We start from the raw sequence: 17,038 nt of genomic DNA on the forward strand, positions 1-17,038 counted from the left end.
GGGTTTATTGATGTATTACTAAGAGAGCTAGGATTTACATTTGTACCACTACCATTTTGCATGGTTCACGTGGGACATTTCAGTAATTAATAGCAGTGACAACGATTCTGGTATTGTGTGTGTGTGTGTGTGTGTGTGTGTGTGTGTGTGTGTGTGTGGTCCTGGTCCTATTGTAGTGGGAACTACCACAGAGGTGTTTTTAAGTACTTTGCCCCTGTCCCAAAAATCGTGCAACATACAGTTCATAAACTTTACCGGTGTGTAGATCAAAATGAAGGCAGAATTGAAAAATGGGTGGAATCTGATCAAGAGCGTCAGAAGTAGGAGAGGGGGCCCGCTATTTCACGTCCCTGGCCCCTGAATTTGCATTGCGGCAGGTGTGATCCCCTCACAAGTATAGGACTCGATTAGTTTAACCATTACCTTTAGTTATTTTGTCATCTTTGCCTTCTTACTAACCAGATTTCACAAACCTTTAGCAGAAGGGGGTGTACAGTTGGGCTATTGTTTGTTTGATATTGATATTGATTGACATCACTGATTTAAAATATGTCAAACACACTCAAAACACACATGCTTCACATGCTCCAGATGCAGAATACATGCACACACACACACACACACACACACACACTGAAGACAGACTACAATAAATACATGCAATGTGTCTGAAGTTATTTATCACTTTCATATGTGATAGCATGTTTGTGCACAGGCATGGTTTGTTGTATATGGGACTCACCCTCCGGGCTTTACTCTGGTATTTAACCGCCTTCTTAGTGTCTGATACTGCCCTCTCCACATAGTCTACTGAGTGCTCCACATTGTACTCTATGCGGTCTATCATTTCCCCCTAGGAGAGGTTAGTTACAGAGGAGGTGTGGAAGACATGCGGACAGGAAGAAGGAAGAGGGAGCAGATGTGGATGCAGAAGGATTTGGAGAAGTAGGAGTGGATTCAGATGGAGAGGAGGTGAGGGGAAAAGGGAGGAATAATGGTTGACGATGAGGACAGAAAAAGGAGAAGCAGAAAGGGAGGAAGAAGAAGAGGAAAAAAAGAGGAAATAATTAGTTAGTTGGTTGACTGTGTGCTTCTTAAATCTCACCCGTTTTCCTGTCTTTTTAAACTTTTTGCATTTCGGGATGTTCTCTTTTGCCTGCTCCACAAATTCGTAGGCGTCCAGCACACTTCGCTCAATGTTGTTCACCAGTTCACCCTGAAAAAAAAACAAGAAATGCATTTATTGTGTAGGGATGTCTAGAGCTCCCATTCAGGACCATCTTTAACCACACTGAGATTTAGATCTCATAGATTTTAAGTCACAATTACAACGATGCCTAGTGTAATACTTAATATCTAAGCATAGAAGATAATGGGAAAGACTTGTGTATTGTGAAGAAAAACTATATTAACTTCTGTTTTTGTTTCCTATCTTTATTCATATGTGTTCATTCCTACTAACACTATTATTTATGAAAGCAGCAGAAGTCATTAACCATCAGAATTCATTAACAAAAAAAAGCCTAATATTGCATGTGTTAAAACAATGGTAATAAAATAAAGAATCAACCCTTTTTTTTAAATAAAATACATATTAATATAAACCACGCATTCACTGCAACAATGATGTAAGTTGAAAAAAACATTGTGGATTTAGGTAAATTACCTTTCTGTGTGAGAAGGGGAGCGCTGTTCTCTATTCTCTACAGCTTAGAGTCATTGTGGTGGTAACAGTGTTGTGTGAAAAAAGAGAGAAAAGAGAGTGCAAGCTGATAAAGGCAAAATTAACCAACAATTAAAGCTGTGGCACTCTGATAATAAAGGAAGGGTTAGTCAATTACATTTAGAGTTTTCATAAGCGTGGCAAGAGATTGAAAGAGTTTACACACAAACAATACTAATAATAATAATAATTATTAGACATTTACGCAATTATGACTCCCACACTAACATTATGCCTGCTATTGAATTGTGCTATTATTCATATGACTTGCACGCAAAAATGTACTTCATCATTCATAGCTCACATAACCATTTGCATAACTCACTATACTATTTCTGAGGAGGGAAACAATTCATCTGTGTGTGTGTGTTGGTGTGTTTGTGTGTGTGTGTGTGTGTGTGTGGGGGGGGGGCACACACGTCAGTACAATGTACATTATAAGCTCAGAGCATTTCTGTTCTCTGACAGAATAACATTACTAAGAAATGGGAATGAGAAATTCTGAAAAATCTCCAACTTACAAAGCCAAAGCCCCTGTAAAGTCAAGGTTTGTTTATAATTTAAAACTATAACAGAATTAGCAAATTAATGCAATGCTGTTTAGTATCCTTACTTAGTCCCAGATGTCAGATTTTCCTTTCAGCTCATGAGAGCAGCATGATAATTATGAATTAGAAAAATGGCAGAAATCCCATATACAGATTCCAATCAACTGATCCTTGAGCCAATAATGATCTGTTCCAAATTTCTGTCTAAATTTACTGAGATATTTTGCAAACAGAGAACCAGTTGGAGCTGAAAACATAACCTCCATCCAACTCTGTACTAATTTCCTCTACAACTTTTATGTAAATTAAAAGACTGCTAGTTGCGGTCTGTCTGTGGTGGAATTATTGTCATGACAGGGAGAAGCGGCAGCAGCTGCTGCAGCAAGAGAGCTGGTTAATGATTTTACCATTGTGAACACAGTGTGCTACTGAACCTTTGCATTAGCCAGGGCACATTTCAAACCACTGACATGAAGAAACTCTAAATCTACAAACAGGAACTTAGTGTATCTTCTTTATAATGTCCATGTCGCAGGTGGATTGCCAATTACTGATTGTATTTGCAGGATTATTTTCACATGCATTTGGCTGAGCCCCAAACTACACAGCTGTAGGTACTGAGAGAGGATTGACATTTTCACCTGGCTCTCCACCAGCATGGCCATGTCCATGAACATGTCGTGAAGCTCTCTGATGCTGTTTTCCAGCTTGATGATTTCATTGTGCCGTGTCTCAATCTCATTCATAGCTTGCTCGGTGATGTTGTCCATAATGATCTATGATGGTACAACGGATGGAAAGATTTAAGAGAGGAGTAGAATAAGATTAAAATTCACTCACTCAGGATGTTACATTTGTTGTATTGCTTACCCCCGAGGTAAAGATAGCAGGGTTGTCACTCTCCAACATGCTCTCCAGCTCCTCATTTGTTGTGTTTCTCCCAGCTAAAAGGGCAACCACACACACCCATAAGCATCTATAAAAGCATTCATGTTCGTAGGTGTTGAAGAGATGTACCATGTGTGGATAATACAGTCAATTTAAGCCCAGGAGTTAAGAAGTGTAGGTGCAATGCTATCGGTTTAAGAGGCTTTCCTTACTACGTTGGATAAAGACAACATTAGGAATGACTAATACAACGCCCTAATGATAATAGCCCACCCCCCAAAAGTTTGCCTAAGGATGAATTAGAACAACCGTATGTGACTCTTTTCCACAAGCTCATTTTCTCTCCATCCATCTGCAACCCATACTGCATTTTAAAGTCTTTATTCTTGCATCTTGAACAGTAGCGGATGTGAAAATCCAGATAATTTAGTCTATATCATCATTGGTCTTTGAGTGTATGTGCGTGGTTGTGGATTTTTCAGTGTTCAACCAGGCATCCCAAATGCTTATTTGAATGCAACCTAAAATACAAGCTCAATTGGAAGCACACTTCCGTTGGCCTCCAGACGCACACCTCAACACAACTTCAGTCATATAAACACAGCCCCGTCCAAACATCTACAGCATTACAACTGAGTCATGGTCTGCTCAGCAGTTTATACATCTAACACTTAACCCCCACTCCTTTGACATTATGGCATGTTTTCTTGCCATAATAAGGTCTTCCACATGCAGCTGCTTGTCCAATTAATATAAGAATAATCATACATATAATATATATATATATATATATATATATATATATATATATATATATATATATATATATATATATAATAATCATGTAAAATGACTTCTCGAATGGCTCCCATTTATAGTGTATTTCGCTTTCTCTGTTAATCTATTTGTCATGGTGGATTTTGATCTGTTTTAAAGCTGTGAAGGATTATAGACAAACATGCCAAGGATTCCTTTTTAATTAAATTATTTTATTTTATACTCTTTATTGATCCCCTTTGGGGAACTTACAATTAACACACTAAACACAGGCCTGAAATACAGAACGTCAGAGTGAGTGGGTTGCGACTGCTGAACAGGCGCCCTGAGCGGTTAAGGGGGGTTTGGTGCCTTGCTCAAAAGCCCATTGGCAATAACCAGAAGGTGAACTGGCATCTCTCCAGCTACCAGTTCACACTTGAACCTGAGACCCTCCGGTGGTTATAGAATATAACAAATATATATAGTATTTGTACTACATCACGTCTTTCATCATGTGCATGGCATGTGTCATTAACCTCTTATACTGTTGGAAGAAGAATCAATGAACATGTTGCATGTTTTCTATTCTGTTTTGAACCGTTTCTATATCTGACGCCCCAGTTTATAAAACCTTCCAAACAAGTTTGATTTTCTTGCCTTTAAAAAGACCTGACCAGTAACATATGAAGGTACTGTAGCGCATTTGGGGATGTAAAAAAAAAAGACAGATCACGTAGAATTACTGAGTCAGAAATATCAATCATGTTTGATAGAATCAGAACAGTTTGGGTCAGTCTGAACATCTGTTGTAGCCATTAAGATTTAATCTCATATTTAATCATAGATAACTGTTGACATTTCCCTTCCAACTGTCAGGAAAGGCAAACAAGAGCCAACGGGCCTCTTAATGCATGTCCTTTTTTGAGAGTAACGGAAAGTTAGAGACATCACCACAGCATTTCTTGCCGCTTCTTCCTGCTGATGTGTCTGCTCTTTGTTCCACAGAGAGTTGACCTACTTTATGAACATTTCTCTAACCTCTTCACTACACCTACATTAATATTATCGTGTATGAGTGCTTACTTCGCCTGCAGAGCTACTTCTCTTGGGCCCCATGTCCGCCCCGCTGACACTGTAGGTCACAGTAAGACTCCGTCAGCATCATCTCCAATCTTTTCTTTGCTTATTAAATCCTCTCTAGGGCTAGACACAGTATGTACAGTACAGTACGGTCTCTTCCCCATGAAGACACCCTGTGTCCCTTACTAAGCGCCCCTTGCAGTTCGAGCTGAGACATTAACACAAAGACTTTAAAGAAACGTCATCTGCAAGTTACAGCGCATCAAGGAGCAGGGGTTTCATGTGAAAGCAAGACAAAGCTAATATTAGGAAATGTAAGTAGTGCAACTATGTAAAGTAATCAGAAATGATTTAAAACAATCTGATTTCAGTTCTTACAACTTGCTGAGAGTTCAGTTTTAAACATGGTCTTGTTTAGAAAGAGAATGTACAGTGTGTCCTTGTAATTGCCTAGGGCATAAATGCTGCTTATATGTGAACATATTTTCCCTCAGATTGTTTGATTTGAAGGATTGTTAAAGGCCTAAAGAGGTTCAAGTATTGGAGTATTTTACAAGATAAAAAAGCAAAAAGGACAAGAGAAAAAAAGCTTTTTAAAAAGACTAAAAGCACTAGTAGCTCTGTCTCATTAGCTTGCTTATGAGTTAATGTAGTGATATCTATTGTTTGAGTTCAAATGCGTCAAGACCGCTCGAGCTACAGCTCCAAGGGAGACTTAATTTTTTTGAGAAATATCTGCAGAAAGCAATGAAATGGAGGCGAACAGCTAGCTGGCATAGCTAAGATAATTGCTTTTGGTAGGGAAGCGAATCTATGTTCCCAGGATATATGTTCCCCGGCTTAATATGCTTTTATGACACAATAACAAGACCTTTTAAAGGTTTTAATATTCTCAGCAATGTATGCTCCTTTAGGACAATTTTTTTAATCCCCCACCTACAACTGTTATCTTACTGATATACTCTTAGAAACACCCTCAATAGGGCCGCAAAAGTTTTAATTTCTCCCTTTTTAAAAATATTGATATCTCCAAAGTGGCCGGCCAATTTTTAGCATTTGAACTGCATTTGAAATGGCCATCTCCCTTGATGATTAAGTCAAGAATATAGCTTTCAGTAACCCGGAAACCAGATTAATCTGCCATCTTATGTTTCATTTGCATCTGGCCACCTCACATTTATATAATTTCAACTGAAGAGAAACTGAATGGACCAATCACAACCACTTGTCTCACAATTTTATATTAAATTGCATCCAGAGGCATTTTGGTCGGTCCCTTTGGAAATAAAAAATGAACTGAAAGGTTCCAGAATAATTCACATTTGTGCATTAGTCCCGCTATGCCAATCTAAGACGTTGGCAGTCTCTTACATTTGCTTTTATCAAGAACATAGGACCATGGGCACATAGGGGTTAACCCTGTTGGGGAAAGCGTTATATTTACTGTACAGTCATAAAAATGGTGTCTATATTTTATTCTAACTCTTGGCAAAAAAGTAAGCAAGTATGTATCCTAAAAATGTAAAGTGATTAAAACACACTGGACAATTCATGTTCATCTATAATATAACTGTTTAGACCTTAACAACTACTGTAGCTTTGTCAGATATCGCTCTGATTTTTCTCTCTGGGCCTCCAGCAGCTGTGGCTCCTGGGAGATTGTGAAGGCAACAACAAAACCTCTATTTGTTACCTAATCAAAGTGTATGTGAGTGTGTGTATGTGCATTGTGTTTATATGTGTGATAGAGGCCCCAGTGCAGAGCAGGTAGGTATATGGTGAGTGATGATGCTCAGGAGTCAGCGCCGATGATTGCCTTCATGAACAGAATACTGATGAAGCTGTCCGTTTACCACTGCATAAATGTCCATGTATGTTTCAGAGTGTACTTTTATTCATTTATTGTTACATAAACGGTGCCCATTGTGTCTTATCCAAACTTCATATTCATATCAAAGCAATGAAATTCAGTTAGTTGTGGTTAAGTGGTCCCGCTGTTTCATTACCGTGCTTGAGATTCTACTCATGTTTAGCAATGACATTTTACAGATTAACAAATGAGGGGACACAAAGAGGAGCGAGACCACATTCACCACATCACTGTGATCAATTCCCTATTCTTCTGGCCTCTCTGATAAAAAAGAATCCCTCTATTATTAAGGCTTATACTACAATATTAAAGAGGGTCACAGTTAGAGTTGAAGGACAGAGAAGAGTGACGATGAGTCATGGATAATTGTGAAGAAGAAAAAAACAAAGGCACTCTGGTGCTACTCTAACCTATTTAGCTCACTTTCCACGCAGACGTACAAACACACATTCACACACACACACTTCTTGCCTTTTTTTAAAGCCCTGACAGGCTCCGAGGGAGGCTCTTATTTGTAACCATGGAGACCCAAACCCTGAGAAGCCTAAAATGAAGCCAAGAAATATCACTACACCCGCAGCATTTATGGGCTATTAAATCATTCATACGATGTTGCTACGAGCAACATTATTTCATCTCAACTGTTATGTAACACAAATGAAGTGACCCCCCCCCCCCCAAAGAACAGAATGAAAATGCAAACCACACAAATATTCACACACACAGAGTGAAAGAGCTTCTGTTCGCTGCAATTTCCTCTGTAAAGGAATGAGAAAAGCATGTATCTAACATATATATTTATAATGACATACACATGCAGCTGCTATAAGATATATTTATATATATTATGTAGGTCAATCTGTGTACTATTCAGGAGGAATATGTTGGTGTACAGCTGAGTCTTTTCCCCCGGCACTGTGAGGAACTAAAACATGATCAAATGTCAAAGAGGCCCTGCGATGCATGTGACCAAAAGCCAATCCAACCTACTGGGCCTGCCTTTCTGCTTTGGAAGCAACTAACTGTGTGATATTCTCAATCAATAATACACAAAAATGCTACACAAGGGGATGAACAGATGTGCTACTGTTATTAATCTCCAATGTGCTACTTTGAGAACATGAAAGATATGTGCCTTTAAAGGAATAGTTTCACATTTTGGGAAATGCTGGTATGCTTATTTGATTGTTTGCTTGCCAAGAGCGAGATAAGAAGATTGACATAACTCTTACATCTTTCAGCTGTTAAACTGGAGCCAAGAGATGATAACCTTAGCTTAGCATACAGTAAAGAGTGATAGCAAGTAAGAACAGCTGGCCTCACTCTGCCTACCATCACCTTTATACGTCACTCATTAACATGTTGACTCTCATTTGTTTGACCTGTATAAAAAGTGTGAACATCTAGTGTGGTTTACACTTTTTTTAATCTATTTATTATATTTACATAATAATGTTGTGTATCACCAAGATAACATGTTATTTGTAAGCTTTAGAGACGCTGCTAGGCTGATTTTGTTACCTTTGGATAGAACCAGCTGTTGATGGAACCAGCTGGGTGGCTTTATGCTAAGCTAAGCTAACCGCCTCAGGCTTCCTAATTACCGTGGAAACTCTTGGCAAAAAATAAGTGTTTCCTTTCTATAGCTTAGCATCTCATTATGGAAAAAATATTTTAATTTATTTTAATCACTGTTATTAATGAGATAAGATACGGGTCAGTTATCAAAACTGGTAAATAATACAGTGTATTATTAACGTTTTAACTAAGTGCATTTAAAGTGAAGCCATTTCATTTATAAAGAAGAAACCCAAAGGGTTGATGCAAATATATTTGGACTTGGGTTTACCCGTAAAGGCGGAAAAAAAGTGTTGTCTTGATAATTACGTTTACAGTATGTCACAGGGTTGTTTCATGTTTATCTTATTTCTGTATTCATAGGTGAATGGTGAAGGGAAGCAGCAGAGGAAATATTGATATTCAGTCTGATAGACCAGCCTAGGTTTCCCTCTGTGTGTGACACGCATTGATTCACACACAAATAAGTCAAAGAGGTTGGCACAACAGAAACACAGCTCTCTTGCCATATAACCCCAAAGGAATTCAATTGTGTTAGATCAAAATCAGGACAAATGTAATCTGAAGGAAAAGCTTTAATAGATACTTGCAATTTTGTTTCCTCCAAAACCAAAAACTGCATTTATTTATTTGCCTCATACTCATAATGTCCCACCTCTCAATCCATCTCCGTACTCTCCCTGCATGTCTAATCCCTTCCCTGACTACAAGTAATATCAGCTAAGGCCTCCTGTGACTCTGCAGATGGCCAAAGAAAATTACATCTGTGCCAAGTGCCCTGCAACATAACTGCTCCTACTCGCCTCTGCTGTTACCACTAAATGAGTCATATTGTTCTGGTCTGCATGTGTGTGTGTGAATTGTGTATAAGGTGACTGTATCACGGTGACTGTTAGGGGCAGCTGGCATGGTGCAGCCTGCCAGGATGCCGTGGCAGAGGCCGTGGCAGGGTCTGGTCCAGGAGCTCGGGGCCTGCAGCTAATACCTGTCAAGTCATATGACACCTACAGTGTGACACGAGAGTGATGAGCTTCTATCAGAGCTGCGGCAACCTGGCACGTGCATATATATATGGGTGTAGGTGTTGGTCATGTGGTGTTTTGGAGTGGTTTAAGTGGTTTTACTGTGAGACTGGTTGTTTTGGTACACACTAAATGAAATACTGTATGGATTGGATAAACTGAAATTTTCTATAAAGAAAATGTTTAAAGGACAGTTTGTTGGGGGAGGGGGGGGGCATGATACCAGTTGGATGTACTCCTGGTTTTATTTGATGCTGTAACTGATGTTGTCACATATACATACTAAGTGTTGTGCATTTTGTTATGTTTTATGTTCAAGTCTTTGTTCTGTGTTTTACCTGTCCGCCAGATAAATTCCACTCTGGGACAATACAGATGAAGTTGATGCTGAAGTGAATAAACAGCAAACAGCTTGGAGCTGAGGTTTATTATTTTTACCACCCATTTTAAAGCCTCTTTTTTCCCACTAATAAAAATTGTAAAAAATAGTTAATATGTAAAATTCTGAACTTGTTTTTTTTACATCAAACTGCAGCCGGCACGCAGCTAGCTAGGGGATGCTTTAGCCTCGTCACAAATCGGTGTAGTTCCAGGCAAGAATTTTAGTATTTCTTTGGATTTAAAAAAAAAAAAAAAGTAAAAGTCAATTACCAGCTCATTGGATCTCAATACAATACCTGGCTGCGTGCTTGTGCCACCTGTATACCCTATGACGTGTGTGTGTGTGTGTGGGCTGAATGTTATTAATTTCTTTTCTGACATTGTGATAGCCTTTTCATCTGAAACATTATTACCAGTGCACAGTTGTCTAATTATGCATATGGAATAAATTGACTTCTTGTTGTTGTCATCACACCTTGAATGTATTGTGCTGTTATACATGTAAATGTGGCTACATGGGCGCTGTCCGGTGCTGAAGTCTTTCACCTTTGAACATTAAAAATGTTTTTGTCATAGCCTTTTGGTATTCTGTATAAGGCTTATAGCTTTTTAGATGAATATTATTTGGCTAAATGCAATTAAAAATTACATTTATATTGTTGTATGTTGCTGTTGTTATAATGTTTTCTTAGCAACCCACATATCCCCCCCGGACTATAGTATTTTTCTAATTGCACATTGCATCTAACTAATAATTGGAGCATGATGAAGATAAATGATGATAATGGATAAAAAGATGTGCATGGAAATATATGAAATATGACTTTTTTTGTCTCATTTGGTTTTGACAAAGAGCTAAAGAAGTTGTAAAGAAATCATGAACAGCAAAAGTTTCACCCAATTTACAGTGACCCTTGTTTGAAAGGTATGTTGTCAAATCATTGCACATAAATAACACTTTGTTTTTGGTATAAGTTCGTGAATCTGTTTACGATTTTAAACTGCACAATACTATGATTGGGAAGAGATTCTGATGTGTTTCTAATGTAATTCATACAGTGTTAATATGTGTGCAGTCATTATGAAGGGTGGTGGAGGGTTTAGTCTCCCAGGTTTACTCACTGATCTCCAGCTGTCTCTGAATGCGTCCCTTGCAGCGCTCCCTGTAGTCTGACTGGGTGGTGTTGTATTCTGACATCACCTCGACAAACTTACGGGACAGTGTGGAGTGCTGGAGACACAGCGAGGAACAACAACAGCAGTAGACACAGTCTTGATAAGTCATTTAATTGTAAATGAACAGGGGTCAGCCAGTGTTGCTTTGTCCTCATTTCATAATACATATTCATTTAAAGTTAGTTGAGCATGTATTGTGGTCACACTGAAAAGGTGACACAGTTAAGGAAACTCAAAGTAGTCAGTTAAGCATATTAAAAATGCTAGATTTCTGAATGTGTTGGTTGGCCCACAATGCTCTGGACAGAGGAAATGAGGTGCTGCAGGTAGTAATTAGTAGTAATGGGGAGATTTTGGCATCAAAAAATAAAATTTTTATAAAACATTTTACTTTTTCTTAATAATGTTGGGCGCATAGTTCCCGTCCACGGGAGATAAACTCGCCGTTTTTCGTAAGTGCTGACTTCTCTCATAAATTGTAAGCATTAAACCGTCATAAACATGCTCATGCCATACATCATTTGAAAGCTTAAAGTCTCCTGATTCCATAGAGCCCACACACGAAGCAATAAGGTGACTCACAACGGTTATAATCATGTTCTGAAGTAAAGAAACACAGAAAGATTTGAGTCTAATCGAGTGTGTGTTTCCTACCTGTCTCCTCGTGTCTTTAACCACAGCGGTGAAAAATCGCCAAAAACATTAGTTTCCTACATCGAAAACACCCTAAGGTGTTAGAATATCCAAGCCTTGTAATCCATAATTATCTGGTCCCCTCACAATCTTGTAGTTTCAGCCCAAGTTTTGACGTAGAGAAATCTAGAACCATTTCTTGGTTTCAATCGTGTGTATCTTTTTCCCTGGGCACGCTACAGAAAAACCAAAGACACCGTTACATTCTCTGGCTCGTGCAGATTGCAATGAACCTTGTTCCCAGCCAATAGCATCAGCTTATCTCAAGATACCCCCAAGCTAAGCAAATGAAATCTCACACTCCCCATTGGGCCCACGTGGGAAAGATTGACAGTGGAGCCCACAAATTAGAGGATAAGGTCATAAAACTGGCATCCCTGTGTAGCCAATAAGAAGACGAGTTGATTGATATCAAACATGGCCAACAAAAACTATTCCTGTGATCTCTTACAGCTGTCTCAAGGCAAAAATATGGCCTTCTGATGGCATTTCACCATTTCATGAAATTATGATTACTTATTTCTATAAATCTATGTATGTACTTCTTTCAGACATATCTGTGAGTGATGTGGATGTGTTTTTGTATTTCAGAAGTTTTGTATTTAGCACTTTTTTGGCTTTTTTAGAAATAAGAAATAAGACAAACGCACAGACATATCTGTAGAAATACATTCATATAAAATCCATTTTATAAGTAATTTTTTTCTGGATCTTTTCTGTTCTAAGTTAAGACATGTGGCTAGAGTACTATTTTAGTATATAGCCCATGTAATATGCTTACAGTAGTGCTTTTTATTAATTTTTCAGATGATTTACTTGGACGGAAATAGAAATTCTGTGTTCTAACCTCTATAGCTCTGTGTCAGTAAGGCCTAGTGTCACACTGCCACTAGAAACAACAAGTTGAGAGTGTTAACTTCCCAATGAACTCAGGGTCATCCCAGAAGGCCAAAGCATGTGGAAACTACAGCACTTTTTTAAGGGTAAAAATTTAGGCGAGAAAATCCTATATTTTCAAGTGTCTCTGAACTGTACCTGTGTCTTGCGTATCCTCAGGTCAGCTGATGCCTTGTTCTGGCTTTCTTCTTGTTCAATGGTTTGCTGAATACCTAAAATTTAAACACAAATGTACATTCAATTACAGAGTGAGTGCTCTTCTTAAAAATTAACACCAAGACAAAGAAAATACTACAGACTGCAGTGCTGTTGACAGCTTCTAAACATGCATTACACCACACGAGAAAAAAGTGTTACATACTGTAACACACTGATGATGTTAGTGTTCTCAGAGCCAAGTGTTAATCTGGGGATGGCACACTTGTGCCAGAGGAAAGGTGATGAGGTTTATAAATCAAAAAGAATTGTATTGATTAGAGCAGAATGTGCTAAGGAAACCTCATGGCCATCTGCCAAAACACTCTTTTTTTGTTTGCAAAGCTGACATTTTGACCTGATGGTGGTGTCAGATGAAAAGAAACATCATTATTCAATTTCAGGAGATCATTATAACCCACATTGGTTTTTTGAGACACCTCAGTGTTTCCCCACACATAGACTAATCTGTGGCGGTGCGCCACACAATCAACACCGGCTGCCAAACAATCAACACTGGCTGCAACACATTGCGTTTCATTATTATTTTATTTGTTTTAACGCTATTTAAAACACACATTGGTTCAGCTGCATTTCCTTTCCCTGCTCTCCTCAGTCTCTCTGTCATTCTACACACACACATAAACAGACCCTCCCCTCCATGCACACATCTGTCTCCATGAAAATAGTGTTGCCAATTTAGCAACTTCGTTGCTAGATTTATAGACTTTTCAGACCCCCCTTAGCGACTTTTTTTCAGTATTTAATATTGTCCAGCAAGCACGCAAGATATGTTTCTCCTGTGGCCACCAAAACAGTCACCTCTCTCTGAATCTGTTTTGTGAGGAGCAAAGAAGCAGAAGAATTTTTGTAGAGTTTCTTTTTTTACTTCAAAAGATAGGCTACCCAAGTAATAATTATGAGATAAAATCAATTCGTGTATTGAATTTGTGATTTGGCTAAAGATGTCTGTTTCTTTCTATCTACTTTGTTGACACAAACACTAAGCTTTATGCAAATGAATGCATAATGATGGCACACATATGCAAATGAGCACATGGCGTCATTTTATAACTCACAGCATAAGTAAAACAAAAAAAGTGTCTTAATTTATATCTGCAGGACAATGATAAAAGGTGTGCCAAAGCAGGTCTGCTAAATATAAATTCTTTAAGATATTCCTAGATCTAACAACATTTTCATCTGAATAGTTTTTCTTCTGTTTTTGAAGAAATTCCCTTACTGAATGCATTTGATTGGATATTACTGCAAAGCAAAAGAGTAAATAATGTTAGTCCATTTTGAGGATCTATCTCAGGGTGCAGTTTGACAAAGAGGTCACGCATGCATGCACACAAACACACGCAAAGGTATCCTGTGGCAAAAACTGATGAGAACTTCAGTGACACCATTAGAGAGGCTTGTGATGCAGAGCCTGTACCGCCCAATAGCACTTGTGTGTATCAGTGTATGTGTACACAAAACTGTACATGAATGTGTGTACCAGTAGGCACGCCAGGCGAGAGATTGGGACTATTATTGTTTTGTGCACTGAAATTGTGCTCCACTCTCCTGGAAGATACTGTATACAGATATTTTATCTCTGACCTCGATTCTTCAACACCTCAGTCCCAGGGAGGCACACAACACTGTCAATAGTATCTTACATAGCAGACATTTTGTTATGTGATGGACACATGTAAATATGAGAACATTTTCATATGTGCCAGAAGAAAAAGAAAAAAGGGGAAGATTAGCAAGCTGCCAGTATTGGAAATTCACTAAATGAGATTGGTGAACACAAGAAGTATCTATGTCAGGGGGCGGGATCAAAGACCAACTACACATCCTTTATGGCTGCACACAGTATGTTACTGAAACATTAGTCAATTGTGAAGAAAATCAGTGTGTGCTTGTGCATATGAATCACAGCCACCACCTCTGTGGCGAGTGACACTAATCAGTCTGCCCACTGCAGGACAGACTCTACGAGTGTAAACTGAGTTTGTCTGTTAGCTGCCAAATGCTATACAGTTTACCATCTCTTCATGTCTCACTTGTGACTCTCTGTCCTCTCCTGAGAAAGCACCCAGGCCGACACGTCCCATAAAAGACAAACGGCTGCACAAACTCGTTATGGATGTATTCGTAATACTTTGACACAAATTTCAGGGCAGCAATTAAGGATTATTTTCAGTCTGGATTAATCTGCCATGTATTTTCTTGATTTAACAATTAATCCTTTGGTCTGTGAAATGTGTGTTAAAGTTATGAAAATAGTTGCTGATTAAGTTTCTGTTGATTGATTGTCAATATCGACAGTGGTGGAAAGTAACTAAGTACATTTACGCAGGAAGTCTACTGCACTGAATTTGGATCACCTGTACATTTCATGAATGTTTCCATTGTCTGCTACTTTATACTTCTTCCGCATTCTACATCTAAGTGGTTTTTTTACTCCACTGCATTTATTTGATACCTTTAGTTACTTTGCAGATTCAGATAAAACACATATGTAATCAAGAAATAAATTATGATGCATTCTTATAGGTTAAGGCAGCACTTTATTGATCCCTTGGTGAAATTGTACATGAACTTGAAAAATAAGACCCACCTTTACCAGCTATAACCCCAAAGTAATCTACAGATTAATGCATTACTAATTATAATTCAATAAAATTATATACACCACGGCATTTCAGTTAATTAAAAATCCCTCATAGGGGAGTCAAAAGAGCACAAAATGCTTAATTGTAAAACAGTCAATTATACTGTGAAATTAGCAAAGATTTTCTAATTACAACTTCAAACACAAAGATGAGCTTGTATTTCATGTTTCATATTTTTGGCTGCTGATCAACTCGTAGCAATTTGACAATATTGGAAATGTTGTGTACTTAACATGTAATTATTTGAACACAAACAAGCAAAAGGGTTTCACTGACATAAAAAAATAATAATAATTAGCTGAAGCTCTAGCAGGAGATACTCACTCTTTAATTTGGAGCGTATTTTGTTGGCAAACTTCTTGATGTCTGCCATGAGATCCTCCAGCTCGGCCTTAGTTTCTGAGGATAAAAAAAGAAAAGCGGAGAGAAGAAAAGAGATTACTGGACTTAACTAACTTAACTAACTTACTGCCTTTCACAGTGTCACTCCCAACAGGGACAAACAATTCATCAGCTTCAGTCCACAGCAGCACATCAAGTCTTTCTTTGTGCTTTCTCTTTTGTAAAAAGAGTCCCAGCATCCTTCACTTGCCTCCTTCCATCCAGGCCCACACCCTCAAACATACATACTGTACTGTGAAGACACAAAGATGGAACTCATGTGGGTTGATGGGTGTACAATATGTGGGTGCTGAGAAGTAAGATTTGCTATTTTGGTGACCAGAGAAACAAGTGAAATCACGATGGAGTACAGCAGAAGCTGTAGTAGGGCAGATTTCACTGATACAAACTGAATCATCAAACTAGTGACTAGACACTGGTGATGATGGTGAAAGAGGTGCAGAGGGTTGGCTGAAGATCTGGACAATAGAATGTGGAGCAGGACTTTAGATGAGCTCAGTGGAAGGAACACTTGGCACTGGGTGTGATAAAGACTCAGAGGTGAATGGAGTGGAGAAGGGTCGTGTCGGTTCATACTGAAATGAAAACTCACAGCAGCAGAGAGGAGAATAGTTTTAAAGTTTAACAGTATGATATATGATTGGCTTAAGGAGATTGCTGAAAATAATCTGGATGTTTTCACCTAGAGTGAATGCACATAGGGAACATACAGTATAGGATATTTCATGTACATCGTCAGGGAGATAGATGGTTTCACACACACACACGCACACGCGCACAAACACACACGCACACGCACACACACACACACACACACACACACACACACAGACACACACACACAAATTACCCTGGAGCATTAACTGCCATCTTTAGCACATTGAAAGAAGTGAGAAAGTGAGTCATTTATCATCTTAATGCCATAAGAGAACGAACTCTCCATATGTTCCCAATCCCCAGGAAGCCAGTTTCTTTTTCCTGCATTTTTAAAGCGGCATAAATCACAAAGATAATAAGAGATGATCCTACTACTTTGCACATATTTAGCGATAAGAAAAAAGCTTAAAAATGATTAGAACTTTACACTCACCGGCCACTTTATTAGGTACACCTGTCCAACTGCTCGTTAACACTTAATTTCTAAGCAGCCAATCACA

General features: G+C 38.5%; 1 protein-coding gene across 4 annotated transcripts in view; it reads right to left on the reverse strand.

Annotated features, from left to right (window-relative positions):
- The window catches only part of stx1a (syntaxin 1A (brain)), a 58,043-nt gene that overhangs the window by 4,712 nt on the left and 36,293 nt on the right, over nucleotides 1-17,038 (reverse strand). For 2 of the 4 annotated variants that reach the window (XR_004656032.1, XM_034867274.1), the window contains exons 4-9: nucleotides 15,804-15,878; nucleotides 12,754-12,827; nucleotides 10,972-11,080; nucleotides 3,142-3,215; nucleotides 2,913-3,047; nucleotides 743-853 (exon numbers count right to left, since the gene is read on the reverse strand). Coding sequence is in view for 2 of the 4 variants with exons in the window: in XM_034867274.1 (XP_034723165.1) it covers nucleotides 743-853; nucleotides 2,913-3,047; nucleotides 3,142-3,215; nucleotides 10,972-11,080; nucleotides 12,754-12,827; nucleotides 15,804-15,878 (578 nt within the window). In the remaining 2 variants the exon portion in view is untranslated. Of the gene's footprint in view, nucleotides 1-742; nucleotides 854-1,105; nucleotides 1,217-1,666; nucleotides 3,048-3,141; nucleotides 3,216-10,971; nucleotides 11,081-12,753; nucleotides 12,828-15,803; nucleotides 15,879-17,038 lie in introns of those variants that run through there. The other 2 variants (XM_034867275.1, XR_004656033.1) reach the window with 2 other exon arrangements.

This window comes from Etheostoma cragini, chromosome 3, assembly GCF_013103735.1.
Source record: "Etheostoma cragini isolate CJK2018 chromosome 3, CSU_Ecrag_1.0, whole genome shotgun sequence".
NCBI classification, from domain to species: Eukaryota; Metazoa; Chordata; class Actinopteri; order Perciformes; family Percidae; genus Etheostoma; species Etheostoma cragini.